The sequence below is a fragment of the Budorcas taxicolor genome, chromosome 1 (assembly GCF_023091745.1).
Source record: "Budorcas taxicolor isolate Tak-1 chromosome 1, Takin1.1, whole genome shotgun sequence".
In the NCBI taxonomy this organism is placed as follows: domain Eukaryota; kingdom Metazoa; phylum Chordata; class Mammalia; order Artiodactyla; family Bovidae; genus Budorcas; species Budorcas taxicolor.
Window position 1 is genome coordinate 22,845,869 of NC_068910.1, and position 19,087 is coordinate 22,864,955.

At 40.8% G+C, this 19,087-nt stretch overlaps 1 protein-coding gene across 1 annotated transcript; it reads right to left on the reverse strand.

The window, feature by feature from the left end:
• Nucleotides 1-290: 290 nt before the first annotated feature.
• Nucleotides 291-18,789, reverse strand: THOC7 (THO complex subunit 7). The gene is made up of 8 exons (XM_052643683.1): nt 18,736-18,789; nt 5,775-5,892; nt 4,916-5,043; nt 4,549-4,635; nt 2,549-2,606; nt 1,386-1,452; nt 1,230-1,299; nt 291-616 (listed from the first exon to the last, which is right to left on the reverse strand). The coding sequence occupies exons 1-8, from the start codon at nt 18,752-18,754 to the stop codon at nt 540-542; spliced, it is 624 nt and encodes a 207-aa protein (XP_052499643.1). The 5' UTR covers nt 18,755-18,789; the 3' UTR covers nt 291-539.
• Between the last annotated feature and the right edge of the window lie 298 nt (nt 18,790-19,087).

Sequence of the window (19,087 nt, forward strand, 5' to 3'; positions counted from 1 at the left end):
CTTATAATTACTTCTTAGCCCAGTGATTCTTCTTATCACGGAACCTCTCTCACAGTAAGCATACACCACAAACGTTCTGTACATAATTTAACAAGTTCACAGCTCTCCTGAGAGCCTGTTCATAGTCTTCATTTTCAAAAGTGGTAACAATTTCCAAAAACTGACTCATTTTCTCATGTACCCTCCAGAAATGCCACCTTCTTACTATCTTCCATTTATTTTGTGAGCAAATCAATGTTACCAATTAAAAACTATCTAGAATGCCAATGAGCACAAACATATTTGGCTTAAAAACATTTTATTCAACATTTATTTTGGATGTTGCTTCCCACCTTTTAAATACAAAAAAGACATTTCAGTAAAAGCAAATATATAATGAAGTCATCTTCCTTTGTGTGAAGAAATATGAATGAACTCTGCATTAACATTTAAAAGCAAAATAGTTCACTGCCAAAACTTTACATATCTCGAGAGCACAACAAATTCTGAACACACTGAGATCACATTGCTACTTCAACATTCTTGGGGATGGAGAGTGATTACTTGGTCTGTGGTTTAGGATCAGTTTCCATGCTTGCTTCTTGAGCTTCTTCTACCTCTGACAGCTTTTCATCATCTGCAGTTGAAAAAGAAACGTAAAACTCTAATCAAATTTGCTTAAACTATATGTCTGATGAATATATGAAAACATTTTTGTCCTTTATAAGTGAATATATTTAAAGCAAAAATGGCAAAATGGCAGCCTATGATTGCAACTGACCCACACAAGGGGGTTTGGTTTTGAAAAGTTCTGCTTTGGTTGTTGTCATAAGTTGAATTCCTGGAGGAGGGAATGGCGGCCCACTTCAGTGTTCTTGCCTGGAGGGTCCCATGGACAGGGGAGCCTGGTGGGCTACAGTCCATGGGATCGCAAAGAGTCAGACATGACTGAGTGACTAAGCACACATTAGCTGAATCAAAATGCAAAATTTATGTGAGAGACTTCAATTTAAAAAGAAGTTCTCCTGGTCATTAAAATATCTACATAGGGACTTCCCTGGTGGTCCAGTGGCTAAGACTCCGTGCTCCCAGTGCAGGGGAACTGGGTTTGATCCCTGGTTAGGGAACTAGATCCCTCATGACGCAATTAAGAGTTGGCATGCTGCAACTCAGACCTGATGCAGTAAAATAAGTTAATCTTTAAAAAATAAAATCTACACAAACATTCATTTTACAGTCATGTTACTTACTTTCCAGTGTTTGCTGAAGTTCATGGATGGTACTAAGAAGAACATGAAACTGTTTCCTTCTCAATTCCAGCTATGTTAGTAAGAAAAAAAATTAATACACAAATGATCTATAAACCAGTACAGAACACAAAGACTAATGATATCACATGCAAATACCTTATCTTCAACACTTTCTTTAATATGTGAAAGATGTTCTAATTCTTTTCCCAGAGCCTCTAGTTCTCTGAAAAAAAAAATGAAAGTGTTATATTTTGCTAATTGGGAGAAAAGAATTCATAATTAATATCTAATTTTTTAGTTACTAAATAATAGTACTTATATAAAGGATAAGGAGCTCTAACGTCCATTATGATGAGACTTTTAAAACTAAGTGTGATTCCTTAACTTCTAAATATGTACTAATTTTCATTAAAATTAAATTTTAGATAATTTTTAAAGTATAGGAAAACTTGACAATAGGATATCAAACCCTTTTAACATTTTGTCATAATTCAAAACTTTTTTTTGAGGGGGGAGTAAATGTGCTGAATTGCAGAATAATTAAATACCCTTTGAACTTTAACCCCTGGTCCTGGTAGCTCAGAGGTTAAAGCGTCTGCCTGGAATGCGGAAGACCTGGGTTCGATCCCAGGGTCGGGAAGACCTCCTGGAGAAGGAAGTGACAACCCACTCCAGTACTCTTGCCTGGAGAATCCCATGGAGGGAGGAGCCTTGTGGGCTACAGTCCATGGGGTCGCAAAGAGTCAGACACAACTGAGCGACTTCACTTTCACTTTCCTCTGAACCAGGCTTTTTCCCTCCTCTACTTTCCATTCAGGCAATCCTTGTATTATACCAATCCTTTTTTATGCATATATTTGTATCTCAATAACATACAGCATCAGGATAGAATATTTGGAGGGCTCTAACTTTTATAAATGATTATTATTCTGTATATATTTCAGAAACTTATTAATAATTTAAAATTCATTATATATCTTCTGTTTTCCTATTCACTGATTATTTTTTAAATTGGTGTTTGGAAAGTGTTTATTTCCAAATTCTCTATAACTCCTATTTAGTATTCTATATGAGTAGACCATATTCTATTTATCTGTTTTTGTATTGACACATATTACATGCATTTATTTTAGAACTATAGGCAGCAAGGTTAGCAGAAGGAAAATCTAATCAAGTGGTATTAGAATCTGTAATTTTTAGGGTTGACCCTTATTTTTTGAAACATATGATATATTCCCATAGAAATGGAATGTGTATACTAGTATGTAAACATTTATGTATAAAGATTGGCTCTTTTCAAAGTAAAGCTCTAAACTTACTTTAATGTCTCATGCCTGTCTGGATGATGCTGGATCACTTTTGCCAGTGCATCATATTCTGAAAGATACAAAAATATTTACCAAAATAAGATATTTCAAACCTGGATATCAACACAAAGTGTCTAACATCACAAATCTCTCCTAATTCTTTTCCTAATAGATAAGGAAGTGGAAACATTGAAGGATATGCGGAGTACTGTCAGCTTCCTTTCATTCAATTATAACTGTGACAATTCATGACTTCAAAAGTATATTCCAAACAAGGATTTTAGCTCCTACTCTGTCTTTCCATTTACGTATCCCTGGGTAGAATACAAAGGACTAGCATAAGAGAAAGTGAACTTAAGTCATTACTGATCATCAAGTAGACTGATTCTGAACTGACAGAATCTTATTATTTGCCCTGCAAATAGAAGACCGACAAAGTGAAAGTGAAAGTGAAGTCGTGTTCCACTCTTTGCAACCCCATGGACAGTAGCCTATCAGGCTCCTCAGTATTTTCCAGGCAAGAGTACTGGAGTGGGTTACCATTTCCTTCTCCACGGGATCTTCCCGACCCAGGGATCGAACCCAGGTCTCCCGCGTTGCGGGCAGACACTTTACCGTCTGAGCCACCAGGGAAGTCCAACAAGGTGATCTATAATTAATTAACAAGGTATCCTACAATTAATTTCAAATCTTAGACAAGGGGAAATTATGCTTCTCACTCATTTCAAAGGTAAATATCTCATAAACTTAGAAATGATTTATAATTCAGGAACTTTGTTTTTCTGCTCCACTAAGACCTCCAAGGTAAGTCATGTATCTCTTGTTAACTTTTCCTATGAAATGATATATGGCAGCATTTACTTAAAAGCCTTATTAATCTACCAAAACACTGTAAAATTTTTTTTAATGATTTTACAATTGATATTAGTTCTTAAATAAGTTGGTATATCCTGCTCTAAATTGGCCACTGCAACCTGACCACATGCATTTTAGGCTGAATTAAAAAACCATCTTTTAAAGATAAGGAATTGAACATCATCTTAATTAACTCATTAAAAAGTAAAATTGTTTGTTGACGGTGTATTAATTCAATATGTGTGATTTTTAATAAAATATTTTTGGATTATAAAATAATACATGTTCAATATAAACAATAACAAAACCTAAATGATAAAACTCCACAACTCCAAAATAATTAACATTTTCTATATCTTTCATGTATATGTCACAGTTGTGAATTTCCATTATATTGTTAATCTTCCTTTCAATTTATCTTATAGGAGGAGCAATGCCTCTGCCATGAAAATTATTTTGAACTAGTTGATATGAACTAAAATAAGGCAGACCTTCATTAAGAACAAAAGAGATGAGAAGAAAACTAAAGTTTAACCTTCCTATTCTAATAAAACCCAGGCAGATTATAAATGTCTGCTTGTATAGTCCTTAATAAAAAAAGCCACTGGGCTTATTTCTTTCTTTCTTTTTTTTAACGGAATTCCATTAACCCACACAAAACACAAAGTCTTAAATCTAATGTACTTGTATAACATTATTTAGGCAAAGGGGTATAAGAGCAGTAAAAAAAAAAAAAAAAAAGAATACTTAAAAACATACTTGTTTAATCAACACAATCCAACTTTTTTTTTTTTTTTTACCATGGCCTTCCTTCTCTGCTATTTTAAAAAATAGTATAGTTTTAAAGAATAAAGTTTGTCTCCTAATTCTTTTTTATAATTTAGGTTGATTCTAGCTGAAGGTTTCATCTCACCACGTTAAAAGCTGCATGAAAATACTAGTCAGTAATGAAGTATTTGCACACTGCTGCTGCTGCTGCTGCTAAGTTGCTTCAGTCGTGTCCGACTCTGTGCGACCCCAGAGACGGCAGCCCACCAAGCTCCCCTGTCCCTGGGATTCTCCAGGCAAGAACACTGGAGTGGGTTGCCATTTTTCTCCAATGCATGAAAGTGAAGAGTGAAAGTGAAGTTGCTCACTACATCCCACAAAACCCTTACCTTGCCGATTTTTTCGTATTCGTTTTGCTTGAAGAATTTGCTTTTTGCACTCAGCAATTTTTTCATGGGCTCCAGCAATGCTACATTCTATATAAAAAGTTTTTTTTAAGATACTTATAACAACATGTATTATCTCCATTTTCAGTTTTTAAATGTGTTTTTAAATTTAGTTTCCTTGCTAATAAAACAGATGCTGGCATTTAAAACACAGCTGTAACTCAAAGTATAATCTCATATTAGAATATATTCTTTCTATTAATATTGTTATTATTTTACCACTAACCAGAGAAAAATGTTAGTAAATATTGTTTCCCTTAGCCCATAAAAATTAAAATTATAGACAGAAACAATTACTTTGTTTCCTTACCTATCTCTTTGTAAATTTTTTCATAATTTTCCATTTCTCTGAGATTCATATCATATACTAGCAAAGTTTTGCCCATTGAAAATTCACATTGGGACAGCGTGCTCAGCATACGTTGGTACTGGCTGTATCTAACATAAAAGAGAGAGAAAGAGAATAAACATTTTGTGGATTTCCAGCTGAATCATTACAATGCAGGCACACCTTTGCTAAGTAAATTATGCCAGGTTCTGAGAGAATATGCTTTATTTAAAACAATTTGAAATATCCATCCTTTAGGTTTTCTTTTTCCAAATGTGGTTTACTTGAATTTATAAACTGTATTAGTTACAAATGTAAAGATGGGACTGTAGTTGTTAGCAATATAAGTTTAATTCAAACAACTATTTTCTGAATTTTGCTTAGTATCATTTTTTAAAATGTTTTAAGATGGTTTTTATCATCACAATTCTGTTCTCAATTTTTTCATTCTATATAATTATTTATCTATGTGAAAAGCTAATTCAAATGATGAAAAAACTGTTAGAAATTTATCAAATATATAAAACCTTGCAGCAACTTTATTAGTACTTTTTTTAAAAAATAGAGAAAATTTCATTTAAGTATTTTGTCTTACTAAACACTTATCTGCTTTTAAAAGGGACCAAAGTATTAAGTCTGAATTTAACCCTCAATTCTTATCACTGCACCTTCTGCACATTTTAATAAACATAAAAGTAGCCTCTGAAGGGAAGGCTAGAAAAACCTACTCTGGACTCTGTTAATGAGTGAAAATATGAAAAACTGACAGCACTATATGTATGGTCTAAAAAAAAAAATCACAGTAGGACATTAGTATAGAAACGGCAGCAACATGAAATACCCCTCTTCCTGAGATCCTGAGTTGCACCATTTAATGAAACTTTTCACCAGCAGATTAATTCTCCGATCATCTCCAGCACCATCTCCATCGATTAGGAGACGCTTCCGTATGACTTCGTCTGGAGGACAGAATAATGTGAATTAAAATGACTATCTGGTTCCTGTTCACTTTCAGGGACAAATGAGCAACACCACTACAGATTCATTTATCTAGAAGAAAACTACTGAAATGAAAATGTACTTGATGCCACTGAACTGTACATAAAATACTGTACTTAAAAGAATTAAAATGGTCAGTTTTACATTCAGTTCAGTTCAGTCGCTCAGTCGTGTCCGACTCTTTGTGACCCCATGAATCGCAGCACGCCAGGCCTCCCTGTCCATCACCAACTCCCGGAGTTCACCCAGACTCACGTCCATCAAGTCAGTGATGCCATCCAGCCATCTCATCCTCTGTCGTCCCCTTCTCCTCCTGCCCCCAATCCCTCCCAGCATCAGAGTCTTTTCCAATGAGTCAACTCTTTCCATGAGGTGGCCAAAGTACTGGAGTTTCAGCTTTAGCATCATTCCTTCCAAAGAAATCCCAGGGCTGATCTCCTTCAGAATGGACTGGTTGGATCTCCTTGCAGTCCAAGGGACTCTCAAGAGTCTTCTCCAACACCATTTTACATTAGGTAGGTTTTAATATAATTTCCATGTATATATATGGAAAGTTATTAAGTGTCTCATGTCAGGCACTGTTTTAGGGGCTGGGGTTATATCAGGGAGAAGCCTTGCCCTCACAGAACTGACATTTTATTGCCAGGCTGTAGAGTAAAAATAATTTTCAGGTACTACCAGAGAAATAAGTCAATAATTCTTGGAGAAACTTTGTGGGCAAAACCTGTTCAGACAGAAGAAAGCCTGAAGCATTCATGGCGTTGAGTACTGTAAGATACTAGTAAAAGGAACAGAGAGAAAAGAAGATTGAAAGACATAGTGGGAGACTAGAAAAAGAGAATGAGATGTGTCAGAGAAAAGAAATTTTTTGGGGGGTGTAATTTAGTAATTGTATCGGTAACGTTTCTTTCCTCGTGAGGACTTTTTTTTTTTAATGTCTGTCTCCCTTTTGCTCCAAGGAAAAGAAAAACAGAAAAGATAATAGAAAAGCAATGCAGATGACAATGCTGAGTAACAATTAGGGCCGCAGTGGGCTTGCTTGGCAGCCATGAGCTACTGTTCTTCCTGGACAAGATAATGCTGGATCATAATAATAAGAGATGTGCAAGTTGAAACCACAATAAAATATCATTTTCATCTTTCAGATTGGTAAAGATCAAAAGACCTGATAATAAGCGATGGTAAGAGTGTTGAGAAATCACACTTACGTACACGGATAGTATGTAAGTGGTGTGCTCTTTGCAAGGCAGCGGGACAATCAGATAATATTGAAATGCATATAGCTTTTTGACCCCATTAGTCCAGTTCTAGGAAATCATCCTATAGATGCATGTGCACCCATGCTGCTGTTAAGGTGCTTCAGTTGTGTCCGACTCTGTGTGACCCCACAGATGGCAGCCCACCAGGCTCCGCCGTCCCTGGGATTCTCCAGGCAAGAACACCGGAGTGGGTTGCCATTTCCTTCTCCAATACGTGCACCTATGCACAAAGATAAATGTAAAAGGATTGTTCTAAAGAGTGCTGCTTGTAGTAGGAAGATGGCAAACCTAAACATTCACCAGGAAGAGACTGGCTAAATATAAAACAGTTGTTACGTGTAATAATATGCAGGGACTTCCCCGGCAGTCCAGTGGTTAAGATTCCATGCTACCATCGCAGGGGTCACGGGTTCGATTCCTGGTTGGGGAACTAAGATCCCACATGCCTCACAAGGGGGGCCAATAAAGAAACAGACATACATACATAAATAGATAACTGCTGAATCTCATGTTTTTAAAAAGAGGTAGTAAGATTCAGCCAAAAAAAATAGTGTGGATGTATATATTAATATCATAAAAATCTCCTTAGATATGTTAAGTAAAATGAAAATAACACAGGTGCAGAGAAGCACATAGTTTACTACCATTTGTGTAAACAAGGAGCCATCTGTGTCTGTATGTGCCCATCACACATGTGTTTAGGTATTCAGCAAATATCTTTGGAAGGATTCATAAGAAACTGGTGATAGTGGCTATTTGTGATAAGAGGTATTATAGAGGATGCGATTTAATTTTTATGATTTTATAGGATTTTTGTTTTCAACCATACTCAGGCATTTAAAAAATAATTTTTAAAGTGTGAATAATTCCTAGAGAACCTGCATGATGAATCAACAGCAAAATCTTGAAACAATAGTTCCTGTGAGTAGGCAGAAGTATTTTTGAGCGCAGGTGCAGTGGAGATAAACTTTGGAAGGCAGATGGCTCCAACTTTTTTTTTTTTGCCCAGTTTTAAAATCTATTCTGTGACAACATCAGATAAACATGTTTAGAATTGGGTTTTGTTCTCAGAGTCATGGCTGTGACAGACGGCTCAAGCTACGGATTCATCAAGTGTTTTAATTTTACACTGAAAGATATAAACTAATGGTTTCCTCTTTTAACCACCAATAATGTTATTTGAGGAGACTGAGACAAAACACAGTCCTGGCAGAGATTAAAATTCAGAAAATGGAATTGACTTTTTTATAAAGTCACAATCATGTTTTAACTTTGTTAAAAGTAAACGTTCAGTGGGTGAGCAGTCCAGTGGTCAATTGATGCTATTTCGTTTATTTTTCATCTTCCTACCTCTACTCTTTCAAGCCCCCAGGAAACCCCATCTTCCTCCCAGATAACTAGGAACCCTCCCTTATGGAGGACAATGGATTTCAAACGTCAATGAATGCAGGAACCAGGGAGTAGGGAAATTGAGGATTGAGTACCTAAAGCGAGAGGTTATTACCAAATCTGGTTTTTCAAGGGATTTTTAAAGTTTGGTGACTAACTGAAAATGTTTCCAGGACATTTTGTGATCTTTCAGCTGTATACTTAAGATCTGTGCACTTGTTTATATACGTATGTAATATCCCAATTACAAAAATTTTTGAAAAATGTTTAAAGCATTATACAGGCCAAATAAACTTGGGGAAAAGGTTCATCAGGGCCCATCCTATGTCCTGTTCCTTCTGTTTCCTCTCCAGTCTCTCATACTGTGTCTTTACATTTCTGATGCTCAGTAAATATTTTAAAATTGGATTTGTGGTGCCTGCCTGGGAACATCTGCCCTCAATAAAACCGTCTTATCTTCAGGTCCATAGCAGATTTCTCTTCCTAGACAAAAGACATGAATATCTGATCAATGAGCAGCAGTGTCCATAGGTGCCAGCCTAACCTCTTGAGGACATGGAGTAAAGACAAGAGTTCCCTCACTCTAGCTGGAGACATAACACACAATACGAATGTACACACACAGAGGAGGCTGAGACTGTTAAGTGACACCGACACACAGCAGGAGATTAGGAGAGCTTCCTTTAGCTTGGGGGGAACAGGGAAAGAGAATTTTTAGCTGCTTTCTCCCCCTCTTTTTTGGCCCTCCCCCTTGCCTTGTGGGATCTTAGTTCCCTGACCAGGGACTGAACCCATTCCCTGGAAGCATGGAGTCTTAACCACTAGACCACCACGTAAGTCCCTAAAGCTGCTCTTCTGATACATGACCATCATTGGTCAAAAAAAGAAAAAGCTAAAAGGCATTTTAACAGTATCTATGGAAGTTTCAAATATGTATTCTTTGACCCCAAAAATCCTAGATATACTTGACCATATGCAATATGACATGCTCATTGGCAGCAGATTAAGATATATAAATTTTGGTATAAGAATATGATAATATAAAGTTGTAAAAAACAAAGAAAGGAAAACTGTGTATACTGAAAGGAAGACCACTTAATACAACTTGTTAAAAGAACAAGGTGAAGAATCCTATTTATGGCATATTACTTTTCATATAAATGTAGGGAAATAAGTATATTTATATGTGTTGATGTTCACATAGATATACTGGAATGATATACAAGAAACTAATATAAGGAGTTACCAAAGAATCGAGCAGTGTAAGTTGGGTAGCTGGAGGACAGGCTGGAAGATGTCTTATATTACTTGATTTTTGAACCATGTCTTATATTTATGAAAATATGTCTTATATTACTTCATTTTTGAACCATATAGTACTCAAAATTTGTTAGTTGATGTTTGCAAAATAAAGAAAGCTATGACTGTGGTGATGGTATCATAGGTGTTTGTATCTGATAGCTCAGCTGCTAAAGAATCCACCTGCAATGCAGGAGACCACAGTTCAATTCCTGGGTCAGGAAGATCCCCTGGAGGAGGGTATGGCAACCCACTCCAGTATTCTTGCCTGGAGAATCCCCATGGACAGAGGAGCCTAGCGGGCTACAGTCCATAGGGTTGCAAAGAGTCAGACACGACTCAGTGGCTAAGCACAGCACACAACTGCATCAAATTATACCCAACACATGTAGTTCTTAGTGTATCAATTATACTTCAACAAAAGTGGAAGGTAGGAAAAGAAAGCAAGCAACCTAAAATCGTGTCTCTCTCCACCTCACCTGCAATAGGCAGGGAGAAAGCTGTGAGCTAAGGCAGAGGTGGCAATTGCAAGGCTGGGTCTGGGATGTGAACACTCCTCTAGGACACCAAGAAGTCTGGGGGCCTGGAGACTGATGTCAAGACCCAAGCACATACAGGCAGTCAGAGGGCAGATTGTGGAAGTCCACAGTAGTGAATGCCACACTGGCAGACTCAGATCCTGTTGGCAGGCAACAAGTTGGAATTGCTGGAGATTTGTGAAGGGACTTTCTAGGAGGATCAAGTGTACAAAATGGGGTGCAACTTTGAAGTGCCCACAGGCACGGAGGCTAGTTAGGAGGCTCCCAAAGCATATGCCCACTGAAGGAGCTAAAAGGATGTGAATTAAAACAGAGATCAGAGTCACAGGTCCTGGAAGGCAGACGAGGGCTCAACAGAGACTTGGTTAGGAAAAGGCAGGAGCCAGGACCATCTGGCTGGCACGAGCAGTGCAGGCTGATCAGTTCTGGAGCACAGCGGGCGTGCTGTCCAGGCCCTCAAGGTCTTTCTCCTGCTTGAGCCTGATTGCTCTTTAGTCTACAGAGCATTTCCTCACAGCCAGACCCCACGTCAAAAACTGGGGCCAGTGTTCTGGTTAGTCCGCAGTATTTACTTGGTGTGTGTGACCAACTTTTAACTTCATCTGTAAAAATGGGAATAAAACAATCCACTTCATAGGACCGCTGTGAAACCTTATGGAAATAAAAGTATACAAGTGCCTGTTCACTGCAGGAAAACAAAAAAGAAAAAAGCAAAGTTATTCTTATCTTCATGTTAAATTTAATTCCCAAAGTAATGTGAAACTGAATAAATGCGGGAGCTATATCTATAGATACATCTATATACTGATACATAAGATGCATAGAAAGTTCTGCACAGTTATGATCTGTCACAAATTTGCTTGTCTCAAGCTTCATGCTCTAAGGTCAGCATAAGTAGTTGCTGCCTAGGAATGTCTGTGGGGATGAAGAGGATTGAAATTATATATATATACATAAAGTACAGAGCACAGCTCCAACAGCAACAAATTAAAAGGGTAAGTTGCCTGTCTGAAATTTCTCTGCTCTTTTTAAATTTAAGGATGGCCAACTGCTGATGGTTCCTGGCATGTATGACATGAGCGTTGTTTATTTATAATTGTACCTCATCAATTAGCTCTAGACTGACATACCTAAACATGTTCTGTTTACTATATGCTTTTACTTCATAAATTATTATCATGCTTGAAGCTCTCTGTAAGCAATCTGAATAGTAATATTAAATCAGGAGGCCCTTGGTCTACCTGTAAAAATAGTGAAGTTGGTTTAGAAATTAGTGACGTTATCAACGTCATTCCGTAGTTGTCACGATCCCTTTCTTTACTAAGTACGAGGATCAAAACCACCTCGGAGAAGCTTTTAACCCCAAATACCTAATATCTGCTCCAAAAACGGTGGCTTTCCACCAGATTTTAGGCTTGTATGAAGATTTCTTATTGGATTCAGTTCTATGGGTACCGTAAGTATACCCTATAAAATGTCTGCCATTCAAAATCACTTTCAAATCAGTTATGACACAAGCATGATGATTAGCAAATATTTATTTGAAAAACTGGGATGCATATTTTTAGACCCTTTCCTGTCTTATATGCCATCCTCTAACTAGAATACAAAACTGCTTAACATGCTGAATAGGTCTCAAGAAAGCCATTTTAAAGGGTTAGATTTTAATACCTAACTTTTCTTAAATAGGCTGGAAGAAATGACTCCTTTACAGTTACTAAACCAACTCTCCACTCCCAAGCCTCTGGTTGACTGACATAGCCATCGCAGTTGTTTTCTCACTTTAGTGTGGAAAGGACAATCTCTCATAAACCCACACCAACACTGCTTTCACAAACTAATTGTTACTCCCTCAAAGTGGCTATTAAAACCTTGATTACAGAACAAGTTTTCATAGCCTCTTGGAGCAGAGGTTCAAAAAAGGAAAGAGAAGGACAATTTGGAAGATAATAGTGGGCTAAGTTCCCACTCAGTAAAGTAATACTCTTACTTTAGGGACACGTCAAGGCTTGACAACAGGTAAGAGCCTGTCATGTAACTTCCTCCTAGGGTTAAGTGAAGTTGCTCAGTCGTGTCCGACTCTTTGCGACCCCATGGACTTTAGCCCACCAGGCTCGTCTGTCCATGGGATTCTCCAGGCAAGAATACTGGAGTGGGTTGTCATTTCCTTCTCCAGGGGATCTTCCCAACGAAGGAATCAAACCCAGGTCTGCTGCAATGCAGGCAGATGCTTTAACCTCTGAGCCATCAGGGAAGCAACTGTCAAATGTGCCTCCCAGCCTGCTAGACCTCACAGCTCCCAATCTCACCTGCTTTTCAGAGATAGCAATTCTGTGATCTCTCAGTGAGGATCAGCATTTCCATTCTAAAGGCTCTTTAGCAAGATATTCTGAAAGTACACAAATGAACCGCTGGCTTTTTCTTACTGTTCCTAAACACTCTGGATACAAACTGAAAACCACAGGAAGGGATAACTGGAGATAAGATTACAGAGGAAAAAACAGCTGGCTACTAGGAAACCAATGTAGCAATTTGTATTAAAAATACAGATACTTTTGACCTGTCTTCTAGAAGTGATACCCACTGTGTACAAAGACAACTATACAAATATCTCCAGTCATACTATTTATAAAAGTTAAAAAAAGAAAAGGAAAATAACAACAAACATTTAGAAGGGGACTGATTAAAAAACTAGAACATCACAAAAGAATAAGGTAGGAGGAGCCCCAAAATGTATTAGAAAGAACTCAAAGATATATCATTAATTATGGAAGTATAGTTCAGAACAGCATGCAAATATTTGTGTAAAATTTTACATATGCATACTGGTACACCAACTAACTAATGCTTACAATATGCTCATTTAGTCTCACAAGAGCCCAGTAAAGTGGCCATTATTACCCCAATTTTACCAATGAAGGGACTGGAAGTTACTTGTGCAAATTAAATACCATAAGAAGTAGGAGCGGAGCTGGGACTCACACTCATGAGTCTGACACCAGAGAAGATGCTTTTCACCTTTGATGGCATTTAATAATCACTCTAGAAGGGGACACAAGAAACACCTTACAGTAACTGCCACTGGGGCTGAGCTATGGAAGGTGAAGAGGGGAAGGTTTTCACTGTCCCTTGGGGCATTTCTTCTTGAATTTCCTGACATGTACCACTTTTCTTCCTCACAGTATTAACAGTCGTTATTTTGATAGAGAACTTACTGGTCATTTTGAGGTATTTTTCTTCATTTATTCTGTATCGAAAATTCTCATCAGTGTTCTTTAATAAATCTGCGATGTGTTAACAACAAAAAAGAAAACTGGTTTGACTTGACCTGTTAACAAGAGGAGGGACTAAGGCCATGTCAAAACAACGCATGTGCAGATTCCTGTTACGTTCATCACTAGATCACCACAGCTTATGGGATATTAAGCTGAATTACGTATATCCCACTGCATTGGATTCCTCCTGGTAAAATAACACCGAGCCCCTCCTTTCAAGAAGTTTAAAATCATTAAAACAACTATTAAGGCCACCAATGTTAAGACACAAAAGAGTCAAGTGGAGAGAGTAAGGTCTCCGGAGACACTCAGGCCCAGTCTAAATAAATTGCTCATGCCAAAGTAAATGACAAAAGCCAAAATTACATTAAAAATGAAAAAAGAAAAGCAGAAAAATCAATGTTGAGGTCCTTTGTTTTTCTCTGTTGTTGCTATTCTGTCGCCAAGTCGTGTCCGCCTCTTTGTGACCCCGTGGACTACAATGTGCTAGGCTTCCCTGTCCCTCACCATCTCTGGTTTTTCTCTAAATGTATTTAAATGTTTAGAATATGACCCTAATCAAGTCAAGGTTGAAACTCCAACCACACTTTGAGATGCCTTTTACCTTGGCTAAAGAAATATTATTTAATATTTGAACTGCTTCAGTAACCCCTGTGCTGGGACCACAGATGAGAGAACAAAGTGGGCAAATCCATTGGTACTTATAGGGGAGAAAAAAAAAGTCAAACAAACCCTTTGGCTACAAATGTGTAATTAACATTGGATCAACAACTGAAACAGGAACGGCAGCAGACACAGTGTTTGTACACTCCTATTTGATGACCGTACCTCCTGCTTCCTTTCACTCTGAAAAGTGTCCTGGTTTGGACAATCAATTAAATGGTCACTCAACTTTGAAGTGCTTTACATATATTAATCCCACTTCATCCGTGGAAAAACCCAATAAAGCATGTATTATTATCTTCCTTTTACAGATGGAAAGTGTCATCTCTGTAGTTAGAGGAAAATATACTCAATTATTAGAAAGTCACAGTGGCATTCCATTATTCTGTCTGTTCACGGGCATGTTAAAAACCTTTATTTGAAGTTTTAACAGGCATATTATCCATGCATTATACTTTCTAATTAAAAAAAAAAAAGCAACACTTGTCAAAACCAACAAGCTCTATTAAATGGAGTGTACAGCCACCTCCCGCTCCCTACTGCCCTTCTCATCATCCATCTGTTGCTCTGGCAGATCAAGACATATACCTAATGTTCTCTGTACTGCCAAAAGTGCTTCTGAAATGCCTTCTATTAGGGTACTAACACTGTTTAACACCCTTTAAATTAACATACAAAATACAAACTGTGAACATAGTTTACATTAACAGTGACAACATCTAAACTGTTTTTCCAGTCAGCCAAAATGCTGGGGTGGCAACAAGGAAGGAGAGAGAATGGCTTTGTGACTATAAGCCATTAACTTCCCAGGACCTCCCTTGTCCATGCACAGATGATGCTTCTAGGGATAACATTTCTAGTTCAGTTGTTGCTGTTCACTAAGGTCTCTAAGTCGTGTCCATCTCTTTGCAAGCTGGTGGCAGCAGCACGCCAGGCTTCCCTGTTCTTCAGTCTCCCAGAGCTCACTCCAATTCATGTTCACTGAGTCGGTGATGCCATCTAAGTTCAGTATCTATAGATAGCAACGTAGTATCTCCCTCCTTCCCTTAGAGGAGGGCAGATTTTTCCTCCAACTAACCATTGTGTCCTTGCACAGGATATAAAGAGTTTCTCTTCCAAGAGCTCCCAGTCCAGTTGGAGAGGCAAACCCGGATGTAAGGATTACATGAAGGCACAGCACCTGACCAGGCACTCAGATTGGCAAGAGGACATCCGCCCTCCTCAAGTCTCCAGAAACAGGTACTGGAACTTCTCCAAGAACCCTTCAGGAGGCTGAGGGTGTGGAGGCCACCCACTCCTCAGTCTTCCCCTGCCATCATCCTAATCAGAGCCAACCTGGTTTCTCACTTGGACCACCTCTCTTTGGCCTCCCTGCTTCCATTCTTGCCTTCCTATAACTCATTCTCTACACAGAAACCCAGAATGATCCAAAAGATGACCACTTGAAACTCTCTGATCACTTCCAAGGGCCACCTTGTGAGGCATGTGGGATCTCAGTTCCCCAACCAGGGATTGAACCTGTGCCCCTTGCATTGGAAGTGTGGAATCTTAACCACCTGACTGCCTGGGAAGACCCTATCATCCATTTATTTCAATGTTTTCTCATTATAATTAGCCACTTTAAATATTTTCTGGAACACATCATATAAGTAAATTAAGTATACTGAGAGGTATAGCAGAAATATAATAAGATAATGTGGTTAACAGGTGAAAGATCAACTGGTTTTCGAAAAGAGCAGAGGAGAATATTTGATATGGGTCCTGAAGAATAAATGGACAGTCACCAGGCAGAAAAGGCAGGAAGGGGAAATCTGTGCAGATAAAGAATGGGAGAAGGCACAGTCCTCATCAAAAGAAAGTGGAGGAGAGGCAAGTAAACCAGCTCTGACATTTAATAGTATTTAATGGACATTACTGTGTATCAGCCTCGGTGCAAAGCACTTCACAAATTTTGCTGCATCTAATTCTCAAAACCAGCCTATGAAGTAGATTTTATTATCCCCATTTACAAGGAATGAAACTGAGGCTCAAAGAGGTTAATTAACCTGCACAAGGTCAGACTGCTTATGAATGGCAGAGTGGGGATTCTGATGGTCTCTTTGGATGTAGTGGGCACTTGACTGCAACCAGTGCATTAGAACTCATCTTCCTCTTCACCTCCCTCTGACAAAAACCTCTCTTTCCTTTGCCGTTCTCTACCTCGATGAATAGAGCCGTAGCACTAATAAGCACATAGTCACTTCAATCAGAAACCTGGAATAATCCTTGGCCCTTCCTCTCACATCCACTCAGTCTCCTGACATTCGACCTCATCAGTTTCTTTTCCATCTGTCTGCTTCTCTGCCATCCCTCTTGGTCTCAGTCCCCATCCTTTCTCTCTAGGAACCATGGCAGTTGGTCCTTTGGCTTTGAGCTCAGGTTCTATAGCTTGCTACCTGTGCAACCCAGGGTTGAGTTAACCTCCTTGTGTTCCAGCGTCATCTGAAAAGTGGGGATGGTAATTAGAACATGCTTGGCATACTATCAATATGCTATAGATGTTAGAAAGGAGAGAGGCCAATTAGCGCCTCACTTTCCCTTCCCTTCATTATTATTCAGAGTAGAGTGTGGTTGTTGTTTTTAATGCCATCTGCATAACATCACACCAATGCTAAAATCTTTTAATGGTGTCCCATAACCGTCAAAAATGTCTGGCTCATAACTTTCTAACTTCTAGCCAATATTTGTTATCTTTGAGTTTTCCAAAACTTTGTGACCTTTTGCACAAGTGGTTCTCCACCTGGAATACCAGGGCAACAATTAATACATCTACTTATCCTTCAAAGTGAGATTAAGGGTAACCGTTTCAGGGAGGCTTTCTGATCTCTGAGAATGGATAAACAATTTTTGTTATGTATTTCTACAATTCCCAACCTTCTACTTCCTCTGTAGTAACATTTTCCACCATGAGAACGTATTATCTCATGTGTCTTTTCCACCAGACTGTGACCTCAGAGAAGGAAGAGGTCTTGCCTGTTGGCTCGGGGCTATAATCCCAAGACAGCCCAGATGGGATACATACCTACTGAAAAAAATTAACTGGAGTGAAGCTAAGTTTTAACTGGATGTTGAAGAGCCTCCATCTAACTACTCCCTGTCATGATCACAAATTTGGGCCTGTTAGTCTTCTGCCCATGGCCTGGTCCTTTCATGTGGAGACCTTGTCTACCTCCAACTTTTCAGAAATGGCCTCTCTATAGGCATCTACTGGCCACTCTTCAAACAGACCCAGTGCCCCTAGATCTCCCCTTCCCAAATGTCAACGGACTTCTTCACTCCCTAACTGGATAGCTTCTTAGGTTCTCCCTCCAGTTGCCCATCATGCTTATGTCTGTCCACCTTCCCCAAGGTGTCACCCTAATTCTGCTCTCAATCTGTAGACTACTTCCTGGGCCCCTCCTTACACGGGTCCATCTTCCTAAACTGACCTCACAACTTGCCAGAAACTCAGCCCCTACCTCTCCCTCTCCACTCCATTTCAGGGGACAAACCACCCTCCCCAAGACATGCACACACAAATGAGTCTTCCACTGATCTACCCGAGGTGGCCCCATCCCTATACTGGCTCTTCTTAATCTCCTAGGCACAGTCCCTGGCTGTCTTCCAAACACTCCGTCCACATCCACTCTTTCTTGATATTATCCCCAGTTCCCTCTCCCTACCCCCAACCCAGGGCTAGCTCTCAGGCCTCCGTGCGATCCACTGTCTAGGGGACCTTCCTAGACACTTTCCAGGTGTCATCCTCTGTACCGACACCCCTGCAACACTGTCCGGAGACCTCTCCCAGCTTTCCAACCTGGCGCGATCTCCACCCCACCCCCCGGCCACCTCTTCGGAGTTCGCAGTCTCTTCTAGGCCCTCGTTAGGTCCTCCGGACCCCCAACGGCAAGGCCTCCAGCCCTTTTTCCCCTTCGCCGCCCCTCGGACCCCAGCGCCCCCACCCAGTGCTCCCTCACCACATCCTCCGACAGCCTGGACCCCTTCCGGGTACCACCCACCCGCGCGTCGCTGGCGGCCAGCCTGCTCAGGCCCCCACGTGTGCTCGCGGCCCCCAGACGATCCTCCCGGCGCACCCGCCCCACGCCCCGCGCGATCTCGGGAGAGCCGGCCGGGGAGCCCGAGGGGCTCCGAGGGGGGACAGGGAAGGCTCCGGGGAGAGGCTGAAGAGCTCGGGGGAAGCGGCCGGGGAAGGCCGGGTCTCCGAGGGACCCGGTCGGGGAAGCCGAGGGGCTCCCGGAAGCGGCGGGGGAGGCCGGGGGTCTCGAGGGCGGCGGCGGCGGGGGCCGGGGAGGCCGCGCGGCTCCGGGGAGCGGGCCGGGGCGGCGGCGAGCGGACCTCACCGTCAGTCACGGCTCCCATGGCGTGCGCGGCGGCGGCGGCGGCGGCGGCGGCGGCGGAGGTCAAACTCCCACAATGCAGCCGGGTAAACAGCCATGGAGGAGGAGGCGGCGGCGCCCGCGGCCGCCCGCTCCGCCGCCTGAGCCGCGCTGCGCCGCCGCCGCCGCCGCGGGACCCGCGCTCCCCGCACTCCCGGGGGCGGCCACGGCCAGCGCGTGTGGGGCGAGGCCCGGCGGGCGGCGGCGGCCCCGGAGCAACCCCGGCCCCCGCAGCCTGCCCCCCGCCCCCTGCCGCCCCCGCCCGGCCCACGCCCAGAGGCCGCCCCGGAGGCCGCCAGACGCCAGGTGAGCTCGC